This window comes from Hyalella azteca, unplaced genomic scaffold (assembly GCF_000764305.2).
Source record: "Hyalella azteca isolate HAZT.00-mixed unplaced genomic scaffold, Hazt_2.0.2 contig5628, whole genome shotgun sequence".
Classification (NCBI taxonomy): Eukaryota; Metazoa; Arthropoda; class Malacostraca; order Amphipoda; family Hyalellidae; genus Hyalella; species Hyalella azteca.
In genome coordinates this window covers 57699-82892 of record NW_025935811.1, presented here as the reverse complement: position 1 = coordinate 82892, position 25194 = coordinate 57699, and the positions used below count along the sequence as shown (strand labels likewise).

Below are 25194 nucleotides of genomic sequence, written 5' to 3'. Positions count from 1 at the left end.
ATGAACATCGTCGTCAACTTTAGGACAGATACCGCACAGTGCACCTGCTGTTAGTTAATGAACATCGTCATCAACTTTAGACAGGTACCGCACAGTGCACCTGCTGTTAAATGAACATCGGCGTCAACTTTAGGACAGGTACCGAACAGTGCACCTGCTGTTAGTTAATGAACATCGTCATCAACTTTAGGACAAGTACGCCGCTTTGCACCTGCGGTTAGTTCATTGCCGTCGGGAGCACATTGTTGCGAATTCGGATTTGCGATTCGTTGGTGCGTGAATTTGTTCATGTGAATGTTTCTTCAGCTTAAATTAAGTACTGTTTCTTTATTGCTGGCATTATGAGATGCCAATCACCTCGTTTCATATTCTTTTTCCGGCAAACAGTAGTGACACGCGCGTAATCTGAAAAACGGAAGTTTTAGAGTATTTTTTTGGTCACTAACACACAAGTGAACACTTTTCGGAAATTTTTTCCCGTGATGTAAACAACAGGCAGTCTGGAGTAGGACACGTATCTCTGTCCGCCGTATCACGGCGTCAGCTCAGCTTTATCTCTGTTCTGTCAGCCGTGAATTTCAGAGAATAAATTTATTTGTTCGCAATTCTGAATTTGCCAGCGGTTCGTTCTCTTTTGATTTAGTGAAGAGACCGGCCGTCATGCTAACCTGAGCGTTAGCTAATCTTGTCTCTGCTTTTTCTTCTCAAAGTTTGTAATCGCCTGATGATAAATGCCTTTCATATTTGTTAGTATTTTTGTATCAGTATTATTTAGAAAAAAAAACGGATAAATCAAGTTTTTTTTAATATAATTTTAAACTTTTGAATATGTTTACACTACGAGTAATTAAAAAGTAAACTGTCGCCACATTGTCCCCTCTATACAATGAATTTCTTGAGATTATGAAGTTTTATAGCTGCATTCGACTGACTTCAAAATTCATGCACAGGAATTATGCAGCAGGACAATTCAGAGCAAGTTATTCTGGACCCTAAACTGATCGCCCGGTACTACCTCAAGACTTGGTTCTTCTTGGACCTCATCTCCTCGGTGCCGCTGGACTACATCTTCCTCATCATCAACCAGGTGAGCTCTGCTTGTCTATGTACGAGGCTATATTTATTTTCATCACTATCCGCTGAGCAAATTGTAATGAATTCTACCATTTGGCAAGGCAAATTCCTGATATAATTTCGTTTGGTATTACTTACGATTCTGCACCTAATGCTCTTTAGAAGGCATTGTAGTTTATTTACCATATTTGAATGTTCCGAGTCGAATTTTAAATGTCCTTCAAAAAATCTTTTTCTCTTCGAAAAAAAGATAAGATGTAATGACTAATGACACTCGTTCAAAATTTACCTGCTTCGATGTTAGCAGTAGATACATTGTTGTATTATATGAAATAAATGTTACATTCTGCCGTGAGCTCCTTTGCTCGTGTTGATATCTGCCACGGGTTATTGGTTACGTCAGTGTTAGTGTGTTTAGTTCATGTACTTCGTATATTTAATTTTTCCTATGTTCGTAGATCGAAAACGTCAGTAGATACGTTGGAATCAGTGTCAGTAAATTGCATCACTATTGATTGTTACGTTCAGACTTGCCTAGTCACTTCTAGGTCGAGTATCCTTTCACAGTTCTGTCACTTCTAGGCCGAGTCTCAGTTTTCAGTTCTGTCACTTCTAGGCCGAGTCTCAGTTTTCAGTTCTGTCACTTCTAGGCCGAGTCTCAGTTTTCAGTTCTGTCACTTCTAGGCCGGGTCTCAGTTTTCAGTTCTGTCACTTCTAGGCCGAGTCTCAGTTTTCAGTTTTGTCACTTCTAGGCCGAGTCTCAGTTCTCAGTTCTGTCACTTCTAGGCCGGGTCTCAGTTTTTAGTTCTGTCACTTCTAGGCCGAGTCTCAGTTCTCAGTTCTGTCACTTCTAGGTCGAGTCTCCTTTCGCAGTTCTGTCACTTCTAGGCCGGGTCTCAGTTCATGTCTTCCTTTACTTGCTACCTCCTCCCCTCATTCACTTATAGAAATTTTAGCCTCCCGCTGTCTCCCAGATGACATCAAATAAGTTTGGGGCTCAGACGAATAGTTTGATGCGTTTCTCATTTCTTCTCAAATTAAAGCTTTGTGGTAAAAACAAATTTCTTGATTCTTATCATGATCAGATTAACATAAGGAAATCATTGAGCAATGTATCCGATTGTGAAGATATCCATTATGTTAACCGTCATCCATCTGAACATTACTGATATGGGTAAGAAAATCAGAATTTCTCCGTCGTAGACTTTTTATTAATATTACTTTTGTTTGATGGTTGCGACAAACGCTCATTCACCAAACTTGCGAAACCATTCATCATCTCATTACCTCAATGCTACAATTTCATTTACCACTCATTTATGCGAAGAGCCTCAAAATTACAATTTCATTTGTCTCTCCTTGTCTTGCAGTATCGGAAAGACGCCGAGGTAAACGGCGAAGACAGCATGCGCAATGTACGACTTTTCATTCCCGTTTAAATCTTCATTTATTTATTTATTTTACGTTCTCTCTACGTTTGAACACCAAATTTTTAGTTGAAAATGTTGTTGATGTTTCTGCCTGTCTGCACTTCAAGTAAGGCTTCCTGTCGGACTAGCACGTATAAACTGTCATTTCTTTGTAATTACTTTTGCACTCGTGTACATTGATTGCACTAATGAATTTTGATTTAATTTATGTATTTAATCCATGTTTCAGCTATTATTCCATAATTTTTCTATTGCCAAGTTTAAAGTCTCTGTTACTGTCACTCGTATTTTTTTTAAGTTTTGCTTGTAGAGGGTGACTCATAGTCTAATAATAACTTATTTTCCAACAAATTTCGTAGCTTTGAAATTTTAAATAATAAATTCAATTTGAACATGTCCTAGAATAAAGCAAATTCTCGAGCTTCCCTTTTCTTTTGAGTGGCACACTTCACCGCGCATAGCGCAGTCCTCTCAGTCCAGCGAAACGATGACACTATTAAATAGTATTAGTATGTTCAGTGTTCATTGCCTCATTGTTTTACACTTGAAACGACCGTACCTGTGTTCAGCTGCTTGTTATAGTGATTCGTTTCCGAGAAACATCATTCAACGTCCAAAAATATAAATCCTTTCTGAAATATTTAGATTAAAAACGCAACGGGTGATATTGACAAAGGCACAAATATTTTTGCTATGTCTAACGAAGGCATTATTTACTGCTGTCTTAGAGAAAGGTAGCTTTCTTTTGCCCCATAAGTGGCGGAGCATCGCCGTATGTCTTAGCCCAAAGTTAACAATCCGGGTCAATTTACAATAAAAATGGAATAATTCGTTCTTAGCATCGAAAATCTTTACTTAACAAGAAATTAAGATGTCAAGAAAGTCTGTGTACTCGACCAAATGTGTACTCGACCTCTAAGAAATCGTACGATTTTTTAGACAGTTGATCTGTAGGCATAAAGTATGTTTAATTCGTACGATGCTAGTGGAACGTAAGCTCGGGTCACCCGTAGACAGGGACATATGCGCTTCCCCTCCTGCATGCCAGCACTGAATTCGAATACCACTATAGGGTGTGAAGTGTCTCGTTTTAATTTTTTTTAAGTTTATCCTCTTTGAATTGTTATCTAAAGTTGTGCAAATTCATCTTATTAAATTGAGCAGATAGTTATAGATAGCCCAATTTAAGGATTGTAATGAGGCACTTACAGTTTCTTCTCAAAATTGGTAGAAAACTTATTCTAGGCCTGAACAACTTGAGCCTTTGCTAATTTATGAGTAGAATCTTGTTGTAAGTTAAAGTTTAGAGTTGTTGTTTGAATATATTCATTATTTATGTTGAAATTCGAATGGTTTTGAATATGATTTGCCATTAACTCGAGTTTGTATGACATTTAGTGATATTATCATTTGAATGATTGTCGTGAATCGTTCGTATTAGTGGTATTTTTTGCTTTAATCATCAACTTTTATTTAATCATTATTATTCATGGCCTAATTGACAACTTTTATTATTCATGCAATCTGTTGTAACCTAATCAGTACTGTTGATATCATCTTCGATGTAATAATTTTCATTCCGAACACTAATATTCTTATAATGGCAGGATGTGAACGAGGGCTTCCAGATTTTGCACGCTGGCCGGGCGTTGCGGATCCTACGTCTGGCCAAGTTGCTGTCGCTGGTGCGGCTGCTGCGGTTGTCGCGGCTAGTGCGCTACGTGTCACAGTGGGAGGAGGTCTATGTAAGCAGCGTCAGTGTTCCTGCTGCTCTCTGTTACACTCACACTGTACACCTACACCTGCGGGACGGCTTCTTGCTCTCCATATTCTTCGACCCAGAGATTAAATTCATTCAAATTTGAAAACTATCTAATAACAATGAGACGGGATTAATATAAATTGAAGTTCTGTGTCCTCATCAAACAAGTTTGCACTGCAACTTTAGCTGAGAATTTTTAAGTCTTTGCACATGTCTGTTCCATGCCATTTTTGAGTTATGCTCTTAGTTTATATCCTCACTACGCATTGATGTTTTTTTCCGTATTTTTTTTTTCGCACACGAGAGTTACCGACGAACAACAAACGGTATTCATTTGACACGTTTTTTCCGAGATTGTGCTTTCATTCTTATTAAGACTGAGTCGTTGATGGAAGTCATCACTAATTAAACACTAATTATTTTCCATCACTTTGAAGCATGCAAAACTCACATGTGTGAACAAGCTCGAGGTATCACATTCAGCATTCATATTCCTTTAGATCGGAGTTGCTTACCTTTCTTACAAGTCTAAACTTTTTTTAGCACTTAATATTTATATAGATCTACAAATAGAACACGAATTATGTTTCCACACGACCACTTATTCATCATGCATTGTTTACAAGCAACATAATCTCAAGTTTTCAATTCTTCTTCATCTTATGCCTTATCATTGTAGGTTCACGATTAAATCGTCCCCTAAAATTAATTACCGTCTTTGATGAAAATTTAAGAAAATACATACTCAAAAATGGCGTGTAAGAAGGCAAATAGCAACCTGACGCTGCAATAGGAAAGCAGGAGCCCGTCCTGCAGGCTTGGGCGAGAGGCAGCGACTGCGTCTCGCCCAAGAGTCGTAGCCTCCCGCACCTCAACTCTACAGCCTGCCGCTACGCCTGCAATCAAATAATCGTATGACAACTTGGGTAGGGCTGCGCCCACGGCCACGCTAGTCCGCTGCCTTGAAATTATCTACCAATCCATTCCGAGAGACGAGCGTCATGGGCTCAAGTTGTGAGTCGAAGCAGCGCCGTGCAGTACGCACTCCCGTCTTAACCCCTTAACTCTAAACCTAATAAAAGTTAGAGAAATTCTCAGGCAATGAAGATAGATTAATATATTTTTGAAGAAAAGCAAGCATTCACTTCACTTTCATTTCTTCACTTTATCCTGATAAGTGCATTGTGCCGGAATCCTTTAACGGGAATTAATTTATTTATCCGGGCTTTCCCCGGTTTAAGAGACAATTCCAAAATTTTGCTTCATAAACGTGCGAAAATGAACCCTTGCCGGATAAATTGAGCATTCGGTTGAGTAAACGAAATGCAAGGCGCCCAGGCTGCAGAGTTCAAAATCAGTACGAGTAGCAGCGGAGTGGGAGGTCTGCTGAACAAAGTAGTATCACGCTCAGATGTTCAGAGAACTACGCGGTACGAGAATGGAACCAAGTTCAGACTTGTCCGCTCATCCTGTGTTGGCTTTACTTTTCTTGTACAGTATTTTATTCTAATTTCACTGAGTATGAGAAACATTAATGATACCAATACGCAGTCAGTTTGTTTCAAGATCACGAGACTTAAATAAGGCGTTGTTCTCTGAGCTGCTGAGCCAAATGTGCGCTACTTGGGTGTGGAAGCTGAAAAACTGTCGCGCCATCTCCCGTCAAATGTTATTGTTGACATCTTGATTTAAAAATAATAATATTATTGACCATCTTGATATGAAAAATAGCTCCTAATAACTTGTCACGTTTTAAACTGAAGTTTTGCTTAGGGAGTTTGAGCAATGTATTTCGGGCTATTCACTGACGTCAAAAAAAGTGCGAGTTCTTTTGACGGCTTGAGATGGCGGGACATTTTTCAGTGTAACCGTTAATTGCAATGGTTAATCAATACATCCACTTGTATATGAGTGTGTTATATAATGATCAGTGTCTTAGATTTGTTTCATATAATACTATAATAATCGGTGATGCTTATTTTTGCGACAGAAAATATTTCAGAAGGGAAACGGCAAATTTAACAAATTTAAGCCATTAAATAAATGCCCAGCAGGACATTTCCATCATCAGTTTTTGCGACACAGGATCTGTCAAGCTTAGACCGCCATCTTTTATTTGTGATATTTATAAATATTTAAACATTTATTTTATATTAACTCTCTAAAGGACACCATGGTGAGATGCAAAAACATGGGCAGTTCAGGTGACATTCAACACAATAGTGATCAAATACTGATATCGTGATCTACGGACAAACGATAACTATGGATTAATTAACTATTTTATCGCAAACAGCGAATAATTTACCTAGTTTTTGGTAATGAAACCAATCGTTGAATAGGTACAAATTGAATATGCCACAATTCAAAGGGGAAGGGTGTGAGAGTTGTGGAAACACAACTCTCTAAGAAGCCGAATAATTGAAACAATTATAGTTGAGGCGATGTTTGTTGAATATTGCCAATGAAGTGACTTCCATCGCAGATGTCATTGTCGCGGAAAATATAGAAGGCTCTGGAAATGGTTTATGCCAAGTTGATCAATTCATAATGGTACTGGAACGAGATCTGAATTTCAATTCCTGCTTCAAAAAAATTTTCTTAAAAAAAATAAATTTTGAGTAAAATCAACCAGCTAGTGCGGTGTACTTCATTGCATTATTTACGTAATTAAATCGCTTACAGAAAACAATTGTTCAATCTCCATTTTTCGTAACATTTCCTGGAATTACCAATAGTTTCTCTGTATAGATTGCAAGTTTTAGTGGGAGAACTCAAGCGATGAGTTTAGTCCAGCTGCCTGAAAACTGACCCGTCCATTATTCACTGGTTATAAACTAGATGATAACAGCCCTGCTACTGAAATATTTCTATGTTGAAACATCCCTGTTGGAAGAAAGGTTGTTATATATTCCAAATAATGAGAAGATTGATATAAAATGTTTTTTATCGATTTTCTCGTCTACTCGTTTACGGAGATCTTTCGTGTTTGACGTTAGCCAGCAGAGAATGATTTGTTATCAAATAGCCGGCACAAACAGGAGTATGTTGATTGTTAGCTCTTGTTTTTTATGTACTATTTAGACAATCTTATGTTGATCTTACATCAGTGTTAGAGTGTTATATCTTTGTTACAGTTTGAGAATTAGAACGTCTACGATTTTTTCTCTTAATCTATGTTTTCTAATGATTGCGTACTGCTTTGCGATGATCTACATAATAGGATATTGAACTATATCCTTTGTATCGTAGTTTTTCTCTTTGCTACAATATATACAGCTTTGATTGACCAAATAACTAACCCCTGAGAGCATCAGTAGACATTGATCCTATTCTTTGCAGTACTATATCTCCTCGTTCTTTATTGAGAAACGAGGTCTTCGCTTACGTATGATTAATATTATTCCTTCAAATTTTTGTCATGACAAGTGTGCATACTTTGAGAGTTCGGGTCCGAGCTCTGGTATGATACTTGATTCTTCTCCCTCTCTCTGCCGTCGTTTCTGACCCGATGCTTGTACTAACTTCAAAATATTACACGCCCCTGCCAGACGTACATGATTGCCTAAACCTAACTTTTCCCTGCCGTTCTTTTAGGCATTTCTCTCACCCATCTCTTGACAACGTACAGTTCATGAATCGCTCCAACCTTCAGACGTACATTATTGTTTTTTTCTACTTTTGTCTCAACTTTATAAATTTTTATTTCTCCTCTACATAACCGACGTACATTACGCATCCTCTCTCAGAACTCTGGCACGTTTTTCGTAATTTCCCCTAGAAGTGCGTTTTCGGGTTGAGCTCTAAACTTTTTAAACATACACTCAAATTTTGTTATCATATCACTGATTATCTAGGTGTCCATAGCAGCGTTTTCACCTCTTTGACGGAAGTACGTTGCAGCAACTAAATTATTTCATATTCATACAAGAGACTCATTCTTATGATTGATTATACACTCAATCATGAACATTACATTATCTTGCGTAGAACCTCTCGCCACGGCGCGAGACGCACATACCAATGTTGACCTCGTGCACCGCCAGACGTATACTACTGCGTCTCAGAACTGAGACTACTTATATTTCATTTTCTTACTTATGCAAAAGTTATCTACTGCAGCCTTTCTCTCAGAGTCATGCTACACGTAAAATACTCGATTCTCTCAACTGCCTTCTCGGCCATCGCCAGACGTATGTATGTTTGAACGTCTCTATCATTTGCTGGCCAGACGTGAATTACAAGCTCTAACAGTAACGAAGGTACTCCTTGAGTACCCTAATACCTTCACACTCATCTTATCTTAACCATCATTCCTACCCCCAGCATTCATACTTTATCTTCTCTTTTACTTACCCGAAGATGGTGTATGTGAGCTGCTCTATAGACACCTTTCCAGAACTGATCTCATGTCTCAATCTGCAACCTGGTTTGTCTGATACGTTAGCTGACCAATAGCTTGCTATAATCTTCCATTTAGAAATGAAGTTATTGAGTAGTGACGATAACTGTAGCTCTCCTATGCATCGTTATCTCTGAGTTTGTCGTAGCAATGCTTCTTGGCCCCATGGGACTACTCAATCCAGACGTTCTTCATGCTGATGAGCTTATCGTAGATAACTTCAGAATTTAATGCGTTTTTTGCAGACATACTTCATAGTTGAGTGTTGACGAGTTATTTCGTAGCCTAAATTAATGGGATTTGTTGACTTTACTTAGTCCCTGTTTACCTTTAACTAAGAAGGCATATTTTATGCTCGAGTAATGATTGCAATTGTTCCTAACTGTTCAATCTCATGTGTTGCTTCCAAGCTTTCTTTGGTGCGAACGCATTTATGTTGTCAACTGAAGCATGCGCTGTAGAAGCTTATTTTTGACATTTTTGTTTTGCATCGGAGAATTCCTACAGCGCCGCAAAGGGCGAAAAGATGCGCTGTACTGTGAGTACCAGACTTTGTGTTGTTCACGTGTCAACCGTATACACGGTGCTTTCTGCTTCAGGACTTGCAGATCTTACGGATCGTCTGCAACAGAAGTTGAGTTTAAAGACACAACCAAGATGTTTAAAACTTTGACAAACTGTGCCCGTGTCCAAGTTTGTTTCGAGTTGTATTTTGAATTATCTAAAATGTAGATCCAAATTTATGCCTATTTGTTGGGCACTTTTCTTGCGCCTATTTAATTTTCGTTTGAAATTCAATCGAAGGACAGACCAGAGATGCTTTTGAGACGGCCGATCATCTAAGAAACAGCTGCTTGTGTTTAATTTGCGACCCAAAAGTGTATTTTTTAGTTAATCATGAATGCCTGACAATCTATTATTATAGAGATCCCTATCTTGATTACACGATCTTGTTTTTAAATGAATACATCTCGGGTAACAGCTACAGGCTTTCTTCCCCATGTTTCATTTCCACCGCCATCATTCTAATTTGTATTCCAACTAAATTTTCAACAAAATTTGACTGCGACAACTACGCGACCGTTATGCTTTAATTTGCATGCAACAATCACTCATACAAAATCTAAAATATTTTCCTTGTCTTCCGTTCCAATTCTTCCATAAATCAATTCAGGTATCTGAACCTATTCCCGTAGCTAACAAATTAATTCAGTCAGCGTAATTGAGTCAGTCAACGTAGGAGGTAGGGAGATGTGATCCGTGTTTTGATGCCTTGCCTCTTCCATTTGCCCCCATCCCTTCTGTGTCACTGTGGCCGCTCTCGAGATAGATTCACATGAATCATCGTCACAAAAACAATGAACGATGGAGTGACCCTGAAGCCCTGAAGAGGCGGCAAAAGAAGGAAAACAGTCTATGCAATTTTTCATTTTTTAAGGTAATTTTTATGGTTATAGCGTAGACCTTTCTAGTGACCATAATAACAAATGCATGGAGTGTTTCCTAACGACCTAAGCATGCTCGCCTACAATGTTTGCCTTGTGTGCTATTCTATTATTTGGTGTTGCTTTTCGGTCTTGTTGCGTGTTGTGATGAGCTTAAATTAAATTAAAAATTCTTTTTATGGCCCTATGAATTAAGGAATAAGTTGTAAGGCTTTAACTCTAATGAATAAGTTGTACTTAAAAAGAGGTATGAGCAAAAAAAAAAGAAAAAAAAAATGATTGCCTCATATTGTCTAAGTGTGTATTTGGAAGAATTTCTAACCTATAAATTGCGATTTTGATTCAAAGTTTTGTGATATATCTTTTGCGAGAGAATTAATGATATAATAGTAAAAATTTGAGCATTTCTGCTTATGAATTTTTTTCAACTTTAATTGCTACGCGCTCATTTTGCAGTGTCAGAATAGTTCAATATAAATTCGTGCACCACTTGAAGCTGAATAATTTCGTGAAATAATTTCAAATTTCCTATCGTGAATCGTTGTAAGTTTTCCAATCGCAGTGAAGTGTCAAAATTTCATCGAATTAGGAACTTTTTACGAATGTCATCGGGAACAATAGTGTTTATTCACTGATATTTAGGTTCTATATTTTTCCAAGTTCTGCATGTTAGCATGCGTCTAGAAGCATATCAGTTTAATGTAATTTTCTGTGATGCCATTGCAAAGCAATCAATTAACGGGCATATTGATACGTTTACTTCGCAACTTTTTTGATTGATCTCAATCACGTTCGCGTTTCTTAGTCTAAATCACATTTTCCGTAAACTAATACTAAGCGTATAAACTTAATAGCTTTTCGATGCCTCAATTTATTAAAGAAACCCTGCAAGTCCGAAGACAGGTACTGTTGACATTGTTAGCCTGGAACATAGAGCTTCTTTTGACGAATAATATCTTTCATTGTTGCGTTTATTTGGAACACCTCTCATAAGATGGTTGTCTGCAAGAAGTTTTACTTTTCATTGCCTGCAGTTTTTGAACATGGCCTCAGTGTTCATGAGGATCTTCAACCTCATCTCAATGATGTTGCTGATCGGCCACTGGAGCGGGTGCCTCCAGTTCCTGGTGCCCATGCTGCAAGGCTTCCCTCCGAAGTCGTGGGTCGCTATCAACGAACTTGAGGTGAAAATCTTTGTCTTCTGAACCCAACTTGTCGTACATTTGCTCTCATCTGAACCCAACTTGTCGTACATTTGCTCTCATCGGAACCCAACTTGTCGTACATTTGCTCCTCGACTGCAAAGTGGCTTCAGCCACTGTATTAAATGGTTATTCATATCTGCCAGGATAAGGGTTATATTCTGTTTTATTTTAGTGTTTATATTAGAATGTTATTGCTATTGTTGACTTGTACAAGACACTTTTTAGACTTGTTACTTTTTTGTTATGTTTTAATGCATAGGCGCGAACAATGAATCCTACTAATGAAATTACTTCTGAAATTCAAAGATAATTAATTCAGCTAATTAATTGAGATAATTATTGAGCTACTCAATTTACCTCATGTCTATGACAGCATATGCTCCTATACTCCTCGCTCAGTGGTCATTGAAAATATTGTTCAATAACTATGTCTTTTTCAACCCCATTCACATGAAGCTGACATTTCAGAACGCCTACTGGCTGGAGCAATATTCGTGGGCGTTCTTCAAAGCTATGTCCCACATGTTATGTATTGGTTATGGTCGCTTTCCACCGCATAATTTGACGGACCTCTGGCTAACGATGATATCCATGGTATCGGGAGCCACCTGCTACGCCATGTTCATTGGTCATGCGACCAACCTAATTCAGTCCCTGGACTCGTCCCGTCGCCAGTACCGAGAAAGGGTATGAAAATTCTAGATAAACCTACAGATAAATACGATAAAATTAAACAATAAACTCTTTTTCGTTGCAGGAAACGTTCTGGTTAGAACAGTACTCATGGTCCCTGTTCAAAGCTATGTCGCACATGCTCTGTATCGGATACGGACGCTTTCCGCCACAGGATTTAACGGATATGTGGTTAACAATGTTATCAATGATGTGCGGTGCCTGTTGTTACTCTTTGTTCCTGGGCCATGCAACCAACCTCATTCACAGTCTTGATTCCTCCAGGAGACAATACAGAGAGAAGGTGCGTACCAATGAACCTGCTACCAGGCCTAAACTAACCTCAGTTCTATATTGTTGTCGTACCGCCCGCATGATCAATTAATTATACGAGCATCCCTACCAGCCATGCACGTGCCTTGCACGAGTCGATCGCTTCTCAATTATTGCGCAAAAGTTCAGTAGAGAAAGAAGCTTTGCTTCCGCATCCTCTTAACGAATCCTAATTTTGTTCATAGCTCAACCTCTAGCTACGCTGTGCAATTATTACCACTCGTCAACTTGAGGCTTGACATCGACGCATCGTGCATGTGAGTACCTTATTAGTTTCGCTTACAGATCTTAGCTGGCATCAAAGACTCATAAGTGCGAGGTTTGAGTCTACAAATATTATTTATGATGAAATTGTTAATCTATTCATACACTTTAATTTTGGTTTTAATTTTATTTCTTATTCACATAGAGTACGGCTCGGTTACTATTGCTTGTTCTTGACATCAATCTTTTTTTGCGTTATACTTTCTTATATTCGCCCTCGATAGAATGGCTCGAAGCTCTCATTAATAAGCTCTTTCTCTTACCGTTCAGTAGCGCATTTGAGGATGCATGCAGCGCATCCTGTCGGTATTTGATTCACTAGCAAAATCCGAAACGCACGATTGGGTGTACGACCCATACAAAATAAATCACTTAGATTTATTCAAAATTCAAATTAAGATTCCCTGTCTGCCTGGTAGCAGGTTCCTATAGGAATCCTGTCTCATGGGCCATTCTTTGGCCGTGGATAACCGCAACGCTCCAACATGGGTAATTACTATAAAGGTGAGTCTGGTACAAGTAGTGACTGCCTAAATTGTGATTTACGAACTTTGTGTCGTTAAAGCAATTTTTCTAAGAAGAACCGAGCTGACGCTGCGCAAGGCTCAGACACAAAAGACTCGCTCTAAGGACTCAAAAAGCTCATTTGCTATGAGTTATTTCAAGAAAAACAAACTATATTAACACGGCGTATATTGTGACACATTTCATTGTGTCAACAGATATATTAGCACGGTGTATATTGTGACACATTTCATTGTGTAGTTACATATTGATCTTGTGACTGTTTCTGAACCTTGCGTGGTTCAGACAAGGTTTGGTGCGAGGAAATGAGTTCATTGAGGTATGTTTTATCCAAAAACATCCATCCGTGCTGCAGCTTGAGTCGTTTAAAATGTAATCTCTAGCTCCAAAGTCAACAACCCTGTTGCTTCTAGAGACAGCCCTAGACCACTAAATTAGAGAACTATAAAAGCTCTCCTTAATGCATCTTGTTCGGTCATCACAAAATCCGCCTCCGTAGGCTCTGGCAGATTCCTTTGTGTGTGTTTGTCATCATCGTTCTTTTTCTTCCTTGTCGAGCTTTTGCTGGTAAATGCATCCTTTGTTCTCAAGAAACATAGAAGTAATTAATCTTTGAACTTCTATCTGAATAACGAAATAAACCAAACTTAATGTCGGTACAAATCACTGATGACTTTTATTGCATACCACTTACCGCTTATACTCGCCGGCTGTGTCAGGAAGAAGTGATGGAAATTAAATTCTTTGAATAACCAACGATAGTGCAGTATGAGTGTTCGATTTAATTTCTTGATAGCACTATCCAACTAAGCACTTGAATTAGTTGAATAATTAAGAATATAAACTAGTGATACATGCAGACGGGTTTTTTTGTGCGCGTCATCGGTATAAATAACTCATGTTAGGCTTCAAGAATCCCTCTTAATTACTTAACTTTTGCATAGTCCAACGATGGGAACTCTTGTTGCTAGGATATAGGTGCTTATTGTTTCAAAGACGGGTTATACATCTGCTGACATTAAACTGCCCTTTTTGTGATTGACGGCGACTCTCTTTTTCAAGCCTTCTTACGATTCAGAGTACGATTAATATTGACTTTGCTTAGTATATCCGTCAACACGTGGTCAAGCACTTACGCTCTTCCTACGCAACTTGGCAACAAAATTTATGACCTCGGTGACAGGCTGCCAACGGTATATCATAGCAATGATTGAATAGATCAGTCCACCGACATACACAGTATAAACATGATAATTACGCGAAAAATACATTATTCATTTCAAATTCGCATTCTAATTCATTGCCTAAGATTAGATGAAAATCTGACGACGTTTACAAAAATTTCATGATTTCTAACAACTCAAAGCAGACCCTGAAGGAGATCAATATAAGCTATTTGCTACTTAGAAACATCTACTTTGATGATCGTCATTAGAATAGTTTCATTTCATGTATAACAATCTTATGTAAGAAATATTTCTGTAACTCGTTAAGCATTCTAACATTTTGACACACCTTCTCGAACTTCAAATAGCGATTCCCATCAGATGCTCAGCCCTGAAAATTTTGCAATTACTCAGCGCTTTTAAAATGAACGACGTACAGTAACTGTGTTTATAAAAGCTTGTCATTTTGAATATAACTATCCTAAATTTGCTTTCAAATTGATAAATGCAAACTCAATGCACTGTAACTTTCAAAAAATTAATGTGCTAACTCGCTCGATAAAATGTCATATTAAACAAAAAAGTATCTCAAACATAATAACAAAATAATATAGTAATATATTTTCCAGCTCATTTTTACAATGATTTTGTAATAATTCGAGAAGAAAGCCATTTTATTGAAATTAGCAAAACGCTTATATTAGTTAACCTTCTGTTATCTCAACATAGTACTAATGACGTCTTCATAAACTTCTAGGTCGAGAATCACTAATTATCGTAATTAAGTATTTATTAGGTTTCAAGTAGATCTAGTCCCTGACTGTTTGCCTAGTAAAGTTGAGTTAAAGGCAGTCTAGGCAGTAAATGAAGCTCTACATCGTTGATACCAAAGCTCCACTGCAAGCCGTCGCCAATAATGCTGCTGTAATCTAACATTCAAATAAAGGTTTTCAATCTCATCTAATTCACTGATTAACTCTTATTTAATTCGCTCGAGTTTGTATGTGAGGCTATAACAAGACCAGAGCACATGAGTTTCTTCCAGCTAGCGTTCTGGAAGAAACGCGACTCATATTGTAACTAACCAGCAATGTCAGCTACTCATCGACGACGATATTCAATGGAGGTTGTGGTTGATCAATAATGTCATGACTTCGCTTATGAGAGTACATCCTTTACCAATATCCTTTAGGTGACGCTATACCTTTAGGTTCCTAGCAAATTTATCCCTTAGTTAAGGCCACTGCTGAAACATCTACATCTTACATCTATTTAATTACCAATAGAATGTAAATTATGAGTTTTTAAAGCTTCATGAATAAACTTGATTAATAACAAACTTGGTGTGCAGCTCTAAATGTTATTAGTGAGGCTGTGCTACCTAAAACACTCGGGCAAGTCCCTGCAAAATTTAACTCTTAACGCCGCTTTGTGTGCCATTAGAAATTATTTTTGTAGGCGATATGCATTTGGTGTCTTCTAATGCTGATTCGTTCCCCCGTGACCTATAATTCTATTTGGTATGATATAAAATTTTTTCAAAATCATATCATCGGAAGCGTTGGGAGAAACAATTAGGTTAGGGTCTATAAGTTCAACAAATTTTTCTTAAAAAATCTTGACCTCCGGCCTTTATATCACTGAATTCCTTTCTTGTTCCTAATTTTGGTCTAATGCTATGTTTCCGTCAAATTTTTCAATTTTTACTCGCATAATCTGATCAAATTACTTCTAACAAGCTTATTTGCTTTACCAACTGGATAATTTTTGATACCCAATGTGTCTCGGGTAGATTACCCAGCACATCAGCGGCTATAACACAGCTAAAATTTTAAACTAGGGACCATTTACCTGAATATCAAGCTGATTTGAACTATTGCAGTTAATATAACGAAATAACTTAATTTAAGCTATTTCAGATGATATAAAGAATAAATGTCACATATTTCTTCACCATGTGCGTTTGTGTTTGTCGGCAGCTGAAGCAAGTGGAGGAGTACATGGCGTATCGAAAGCTGCCTCGGGAGCTGCGCAGTCGCATCACCGAGTATTTCGAGCACCGATATCAGGGGAAGTTCTTCGACGAGGAGATGATACTCGGAGAACTGTCCGAGAAGCTCAGAGAAGTGAGTATTCTTTAGTATATTCTGCTTACTAGAACCCGGTGTAGGACGCGCTTGATCTGGAGTAGGATCTCTTGGTCATATCGGTATCTGTTTTTCCTGCAAAGCTAATGACTTCCAAGTGATCATCTGAATGTGGGGAATGACTTGTCGTGTTCCAATGTGTGTCGTGTCCGTGTCTTGATGTGTGCATTCTTACATTTATCAGTAGTTGCAATTTTTTAATAATTAGGTTTTTTCTCTGCTTAAGCAGATGATCCGCACTCGTTGTCTCATAATAATTTTCTTCTTTGTCTGGGACTTGAAATTGTTAAAGCAGAGCTCGAAATTCAAAATTTTTTGAGTGTAAAAAAAACTTTAGCATGAACTTAGGCGTGTAATGAAAATGATTTTTTTGTGATATCTTGTTACGAGCTCCCGCCAAGACTCACGGCTGCATGAAATAACATGCATGAGGCACCTGAGGAAGTTTTATTCTATCAAGATTGAACGAACAAGAACCAAGAAATGAACTCTTGAAAATTCATGTGAACAAATTAGTGGCTTATTTCTTATTCCTACAATAATCTCATTTCCTGAGCCTGAAAAACGTTTGGGACTCCGCTCATTTTTAGGTGTTCAAAATTTATTTACAAACTAATTTCCATGTATTTAAGTTGTAACAAATGCTAAATGGGGATATATTGACTGATCATTGAATTTTACGCTTAAATCCTGAATATCATTAATTTTTGAGGAGGTAAATGTTTTGAAATATTACAAAAGTGTCAATGACAGATGCTATAACATAATCAAATATAGAGCGTGCCTGAGCTGTTAATTACTTGGATCAAGAGGAGGGGCATTTGGATGAGACTTCTTCCTTTGAAAAAATTATCATCGATTAATATTATGCATAGAGATCGCCGGATATTTCGTTCACATGGATGGCTAAAAAATTTCTGACGCAGAAAAAAATTATAAGCCGGGTTAGCGAATGAGTTTTCGACCGCTGAAGACAATTTACGGGCACTTATAGTTACGGTACTAACATGCACTAGTTACGAAACCAACAAGCACCGGTTCGGATCGAAACCAACATGCACCAGTTACGAAACCAACATGCACCAGTTACGAAACCAACATGCACCAGTTACGAAACCAACACGCACCAGTTACGAAACCAACATGCACCAGTTACGAAACCAACATGCACCAGTTACGAAACCAACATGCACCAGTTACAAAACCAACATGCACCAGTTGCGAAACGACCCACTCAAGAAAAATTAATATGTTGAACTTCAAGTTTTCTCCAGTTAAATTACTCATGCACTCAATGTTCTCTGATGAATCAATCTACATATTAGGCCATCTTATATTGTCCCTCTCTTGCTCATCCAGCTGCTCAGGTGTATACACTCAGCAAATGAATGAGACATTGTCCTAACAGTGACACTTTTTGCGCTTACGTAGGTCATCTTGACCCACTTCGGCCTGACTTAAAGGGCGCTTGTGTAGGTCATCTTGACCCAGTTTGGTCTGACTAGAGGGCGTATCAGTGTTACGACCGCTCTCTGTTCATGTTTTTGGTTACAAAAGCGTGTCAATACTTGGACGATGAGTCTTTTATTTTTCTGAGAACAGCTTTGCAATGCTAGCAGCTCCGACGCTATTACATGGGACTGACGCTTCGAGGACATTCGATCGGTTTAGCAATAAATGGCGCTTATAGGACTAGTTTATTCAATTTTTTGGACCCACCCGAGGATGTCACCTAATTGAGAAGATGTCATTTATTGCGGATAAATTTCTTAAAATAAATATTTACACACAAATTGCCAAATGAAATGAATGATATAAGAAAAATCCTAATAATATCATTGCGGAAATAAAACCCTGAATTCACCTCCATGCTGGTAGCATTTGCGTAGCCGGAATGACTATCCCTAATCATCGGCTTATTGAATTTAAAATAATATTTTTGATGATTCTAACTCCAAACTTTGATCTAAGTGTTGATCGAGGCAAAAATATAATCGATGCTTATTCGGTATTTCATATGCGAAGGTTACGATACTGATTAGGATTTTTTATGGAACTTGGAGTAGCATTATGACTCAAAAACTTATAAATTTAAATATTCCGTATTCACACGAGTTAGACCACGTAATTTAACATTTCATAGACATTTTTACAATGCAAATACGAATTTGAGACAATCCATTATGAAAGATACGTCTGCTTACTGGTAATATCATCTGTAAAAATCTCTAGGCACTAGACGCTATCATATAGGCAATCAAAGCCTTTAAGTTTCGCGAACATTCATGCGATTTATTGTGTGAATTTGTTGTTAAAATGTTGACAAGCGAAAGATGCGCGTTTTCACTCCAAGATTTATCTTAATGCGAAAATGACTGATTCTTGTTTCTGAGGGTTCCAAATAAATGTCACGATGAATTTTATTGTGACCTATGATCATCTTTTATCATAAAATCTAATTTTTTTCATAAACTCGAACTAAATTACTGTTTTTTCTCAATTAGATTTAACCAGTAGAGCAAGAGTGGAAAAATTTAAATAAAAAATTTAAATAAAAATTTAATAAACTACATTCGACCAAGTGTTTCTGCAATACATTTTACTGAGCTGAATTGGAAATCTGTTATATTCTACCTGCTACAACCGAAAACCAAAACCAATTGTGCAGCGTAAAACTGGCAGAAATAGATAGCGTTAACCTTTTCAATGCATTAAAACTTGTTTGAATTTCATTAGATAAAAATATGTACGAGTGTAGAGCTAAAGAGGTGACACGATTATGATATCATGGTTCACAATACAACTTGGTTCCTCTTCAAAGAGAACGAAATATAGTAAGCTTAGCCAGTAAGCTTTTCCCGTGGGAAAGAACATTTCAACCGGCCGTATTACAAGCAATTTTTATTTCAAAGCATTGTATTCCGTTCGGAATAATAAGTTGATTAGAATAAAACAGCGAAATGGAAATTCGATATTATATTTCATCATCTGAGACAGTACAGCTAAGAGGATTGTTGCTGTTCACTCACATTTATAACATAAATTATTTTTCGGGTGGTCAAGAGATTTTGTTTTTGGTAGGACTCGCACAAAATGAAAGATGTGGTCTTCCCTCTAAACCAGCATCTCTTTTAATTTTTATTTTCATTCGTATAATTTCGTCTAGCACTTTCGTCTGCACGATTTTCGCTTTTGCCTGTCGCTGCCTCTCTCATTTTCTCTACGGGAGTCTTTCTCCGACTTTTATTATACTAGTCACAACAGAGCGCCGAGCTTTGAATGTCATTATTCGCTCACCTAAATGATATCAACTATTAACTACATGATTTATTCCAATAGATTATGCTTTTTTATTCTGTTAATGATTTCTGGTGACATGAGCTGTATTCCATTCAAGTGATTTCCTTTCAGATGCTTTTGTATTATTAAGAAGATATTTTCACATCATCGGTTTTTAGTACACATGAACTATATTTGCACGCGTAAGTGACCGCAAAAAATTATGATGCAGTCACCCATTCAATCACGTGTTAAAAAATCATAGTCATCATTCAAGTTATTCTCATTTCATGCTTACAATTTTTTCCTGTAATGTCATTTTCACAAACAATTGTCTGAATTTTACAGGTTACTCTAGAAATGAAACACGAAACACAATAGGCTAAAAGAAGTGATCGACCACTTTCAGTAAGAAGAATGATTGATAACAAGTATGAATACTAGAATTACTTTCATGACTTAAGTTTCAGTTAATCTTTGTCAATAGTGGAGTCCTACAGCGTACTCCTAGCAGTGAAGGAAGTCATTACCGTATTCCGTACGAATTTGCAGTTCTCAGCGATGTTACTTCAATAATTTCAAGGATGGGAAATGTGTTAGTGTGTAATTTCATTTGTTATTTTGTACCACAGGACGTAATCAATTTCAACTGCCGGTCACTAGTGGCATCCGTACCATTTTTTGCAAATGCAGATCATGGCTTCGTCTCAGAAGTGGTCACCAAACTTAAATACGAAGTCTTCCTGCCAGGTTGGTGGAAGTGCACAACCGTCTTTTCACCGCATCTCCTTTCATCATATCTTCTTGATTTCAGTCACTAAACGTTTACTCGAAGCCTTCTTGTGGGTTGGTTAGGTCTTTCCTCTTCAGCGCCTCTATTATTGCATATCACCTCACTGCTTTTAATTCGCGTTTAACGGTTAGGCCAACGGATATTCACAAACACAAACACTTAATTTATCAAAAAATTACCAAAACTTCAAACAAAATAATCAAAAGTATCGAATGTTTTGCCACAAACATGAATTTTGAGATAATTCCTTTCACATTCCAAACATTCCATTACACTTTCTGCCTCATGCACCATCGATAACTCATAACTTTTCCCCACAGCGTAGTCGCGCAGGTGGCCATGCAGGGAGAGCTCCAACCCGACAGCATTTATTATGTGTTATGATCGCACCTTCGCATAACTCATTATCACAATCATTAATAATACCAATACCCTTCCAATGATCTCTCAGGATGTGATAAACTTCAACTGCAGGGCACTTGTAGCGTCCGTGCCTTTTTTTGCCCATGCTGACGCGAGATTTGTCACGGACGTGGTCACCAAGCTGAGATATGAAGTTTACCAGCCAGGTAGAGTAGAAGTCTATACAGGAAGTCATGGACCGTGCAGATGTACCTGCAGCTGTAGCTACAAATTAGAAATGGACATTTGGATAACACGTAAAACTTCCTGTCATTCAGCCGCCCGAACCCTATAATTTCTAGTGATTGTTCTAGATGCCATGGTATATTGCTGAAACAAACGCTGCTGCGGTAGATTTGGATTTAACTGTGTTATATGATGTGTGTTCGATGTCAATATGAGGTTTGTGCTAATGAGTGGAGGCAGTGTTTCCCATGTTTGTTGCTAGGGTATATCATTGGAAAGTCCGTCCGTAGAGCTTTTTTTTATCATATAATGTGTGAAATTCCAATGTGTACCTATTCATTCAAGTTTTTGCTCAACATTTCACCGCTTCAGATTAATATCTAATGTTAAATATAGAGCAACTCTATTAAATATCACAAGTTAACATTTTTTATTACATTTAATTTATCATCATGTTTTCCCTTCTTATTAAAATATAGAAAGTTGAGCATTGATATCTCTCAACATCTTAATTTACTTCCCAGAGAGGCTATCGCTATGTGCATTGTGAGACTGTGCATATTTTAGTGCTATTCAACTAACAAGTTCAAACCTTTTCCATTAATTAACTGTACTAGACTCTTGGCGGCGTACAAAAATCGATCCTAAACATCGTTATCTTTACGCTACCATAATGAAGTATATAATGGATCCCTATGTCTAATTTTTTCCAATTCGTACTCAACCAGCTACACAACATTAGGGATCCATACTAAAGAAAAGATGTAGTTTATAATGAAATATTTCGGGTTTGAAGTTAATATCTTTTGAAGAAGAATGCGGAAAATATTTCATACACCAATTTGCCGAGAAAGATTTCCTTACCATTCTAAAGCTCAAATCGTTCTCAGAATCATGATCGACCTGTCGTTAGAGCTACATCCCATTCAAGGACAAAATTTTTTGCATCATACATTCAATGATAGATCCCTAATTAATGTTTTTACTCAGCCCTTGCTGTCGTATTTTTCTTGCACCCTAATTATGAGTCTAGTAAAGTTGTTCAACCTTCGCCCGCTCTTTCTAAGTGGCGCTAGTATCGGTGTCTCCTATGAGTAGCAACTAGTGAACTGTTACGTGTAGCTCAAAATTTGTAGCTAAAAGTGAATCTCTTCGTTTTTTTAAATTTCTTCTATATTGCGTAGCCTAGGTGAGTGTTATTCATATTTTTTGTTAAGACTATGATAGAATGTCACGAGACAGGTACGGATAAATAATCTAATTCAATAATTGAATATCAATAAATCCATTCAATAAATTTTTGTTGAAATAAAATCTCTATTACTATACTTCTACTTAAGTTTCAATTTCAATACTGCATGCAAATAAGAATTTCTTGATCTGAACGCAGCATGATATTTATTTCTCTGCATTTAATTATCTTTTACTGTGAATAATCTTGCGACCTCGATTATGACTTCTTGCCTAGAATTTCAAACATCATATAATCATTAACTTTTATTAACTTCTCTGTAGTAACTTTTGTCTCTCAATTTCTGGCGCTGAACTCATTCATCTGCATGAAATGTATGAATATTGCCCTGCAGAACTGTCAATCATGTTACGTTCATATATTCAGACCCATAATTGCCCATGAGAGTTAACAAACTCATTAAAGATGGGCAATTTCCAGATAATTTCTCGAGAGAATCGTGAGAGACTCACTCCGGATATTTTTTATCATTGTCTTGTTGGCAGAACAATATTCTAGGGAACCAATGATTGTTCTTTCCTCAGGCGACATCATCATTAAGGAGGGAACTATTGGCCACAAGATGTTTTTCATTCAAGAAGGCATTGTTGATATAGTCATGTCAAATGGTGAAGTGGCAACTTCCCTCAGCGATGGTTCGTATTTCGGCGAGATTTGTCTCCTTACGAACGCTCGACGAACGGCCTCTGTTCGAGCTGAAACTTACTGCAATCTCTTCAGCCTGAGCGTTGAGCACTTCAACAGTGTTCTCGACTCGTATCCTCTCATGAGACAAACCATGGAGAGCGTGGCTGCCGAGAGGTATGTTTATTATTAATTCTTCACCATGTGAGTACAACATTCCAAGCAAGCATTGTCTGTAAAGGTTTTCCTTCAATGCTACAACAGATTTACGTTGAATATTTAAAAGTTATGTCCAAATTCAGTTTAAAATAGCTAGGCGCTATCTAATATGGTTAGGTAATTTTTGCGTTAATTCCTGCAGATTGAACAAAATTGGTAAGAACCCGTCAATCGTGAGCAACCGCGACGAGATGACGAATGACGGCAAGACCGTGAATGCCATCGTGACTGCCCTCGCGTCAGTGGCGGCCACCGAACAGTGCGAAGACAACAGCAGTTCCGACGAGTCCGTCAACCACCAGAGGCATCAAAATATGCTGGATCTTGGCTCAATAGGAAAGGCGTTGGCGAAGGGTCACTTACCAAGACCAAGGAGTGACAACAACTTTGCCCTCACTTTCGCCCAAGATTGCCCTCCCTTAAATAGGAATCGTCCTTCTTTCCACAAATCCGACACGTTCAATAAAAACCCTTCATTTCAATAGCAGGTGGCTCCCGCCCATGCCCTGCTCTTGCTCGGGGCTACGGCGGATTTGTTTTGTTCTCTAGTCAAGCCTGAAGTCGAAAATACTGATGAGCTTCCAGGTTCTGATACGGCTTTAGAAATAATTGATGGTAATGTACCTGAAGTTAAAATTTCTCCAAGCGCCCAGGAGCACTTGAAGACGGCGTCCATATGTGACTTCTCTTCCAACCAAAAGCCATCGTCTCACGATTCTCTTTATCAACGAAGAGTCAGTCGTTCGGGCTCACAGACCAAACGCAAAATATCTCCCAGCGACGCGCTGCCACTAAAGAAAATGTCTGTCAGCGAACCTCGTTTCCAAAGACGCATTTCACTGAGCGAGATGCCCCACGGCCAAGTTATGGCTTCCAGGAGCGCCTCTGTCCGACAAGACTCGGATTCGAACAGTCAAAACGGCAAAGGTTTTCAAAGCAGATTAATGACTTCGGTGGCGAAGCGTCCTAGCTATCCATTTCGTAGTCTGTCCACTGAAATTCCGTCTTCATCTTTTTCAACTAACCTTAAACCGAGTGAGCCTATGATTCTCCCCCATTCATCTAAAGAGCCCTCTTCTACTTCTAGTCAGCCAGACGTGAAAATATCTTTCAGTGACATCTCTCCTGTGTCTTACCACGTTAGAAACTTCGATAGAGACTCTTAGTTAGCAAGACTTAAGCAGAGAACAATAATTGTTTGTAAATAAGAGTTTCGCAGCGAGTAGAAATCTCCAGCACTACGTAGATTGCTCCTTTGATTAAGTAGAAACGCCTGAAGGTCGAAATTGGACCTGAGGATACATATTCCGATCTATTATCTCGCGACAAGCTCTCGAAATCTTCAACCATTAGCAAGCCGCACCAATTGAAACCAAGTGGATCGAGCTTTTGGAATAGTATCGGCAGCATGGCAATAATTGTATAGAATCCAGAAGTAACACAAGTTATTATCTAATGGTTTTATGAAATTTCACGAAATTTTATGGATAAGAAAACTCACATTCTTCTGCAAACACATGTACATACTAAACTGTACTGAGAGCGTGGCCTATAACTTTTGTATGAGTGTTCCCAGAAGAGTTGATTGCGTGTTGTAACTTTTATAAAGACTTCTCTACGACTAGGCGATGTTAATCTTTACTGAACTATCAACTGTGATTATTGTTGGGGCCCGATTTAAATGCTTCGTGTATCAGAATTAGGGTATTAACTTGCTACCAACGACTCCATCGATGGGAAAATTATACTCCGAGAATACGATTATTTCTGAATATTCGTGACATGTGTTGTAATAATTATAGTAGGTCTCACGCTTCGAATGTCCGTCCGACATGGGAGTCCAAAAAGAAAGGAAATAGACGGATGATTTGCGCTCGAAAATGAGTTACGCATCCAACATTATTTTCGTCTTATGTGGACGAAATTTACCGGGAAGTATCGTACGCTTTTTTTTACATTGACATTAATTGTGTTGCATCCAAGTAAGCAACTCCGACACACAATATCTTTCCTT

At 38.0% G+C, this 25194-nt stretch overlaps 1 protein-coding gene across 1 annotated transcript in view; it reads left to right on the top strand.

Annotated features, from left to right (window-relative positions):
• Positions 1-23742, top strand: part of LOC108682020 (potassium/sodium hyperpolarization-activated cyclic nucleotide-gated channel 3-like) — a 37341-nt gene extending 13599 nt beyond the window's left edge. Inside the window, exons 5-13 of the mRNA XM_047880577.1 lie at positions 951-1087; positions 2445-2462; positions 4112-4258; positions 11148-11297; positions 11787-12005; positions 16258-16404; positions 20337-20454; positions 22862-23138; positions 23323-23742. Of these exons, the coding sequence (XP_047736533.1) occupies positions 951-1087; positions 2445-2462; positions 4112-4258; positions 11148-11297; positions 11787-12005; positions 16258-16404; positions 20337-20454; positions 22862-23138; positions 23323-23665 (1556 nt within the window). The 3' untranslated portion in view covers positions 23666-23742. The remainder of the gene's footprint in view (positions 1-950; positions 1088-2444; positions 2463-4111; positions 4259-11147; positions 11298-11786; positions 12006-16257; positions 16405-20336; positions 20455-22861; positions 23139-23322) is intronic.
• The last annotated feature ends 1452 nt before the right edge of the window (positions 23743-25194 follow it).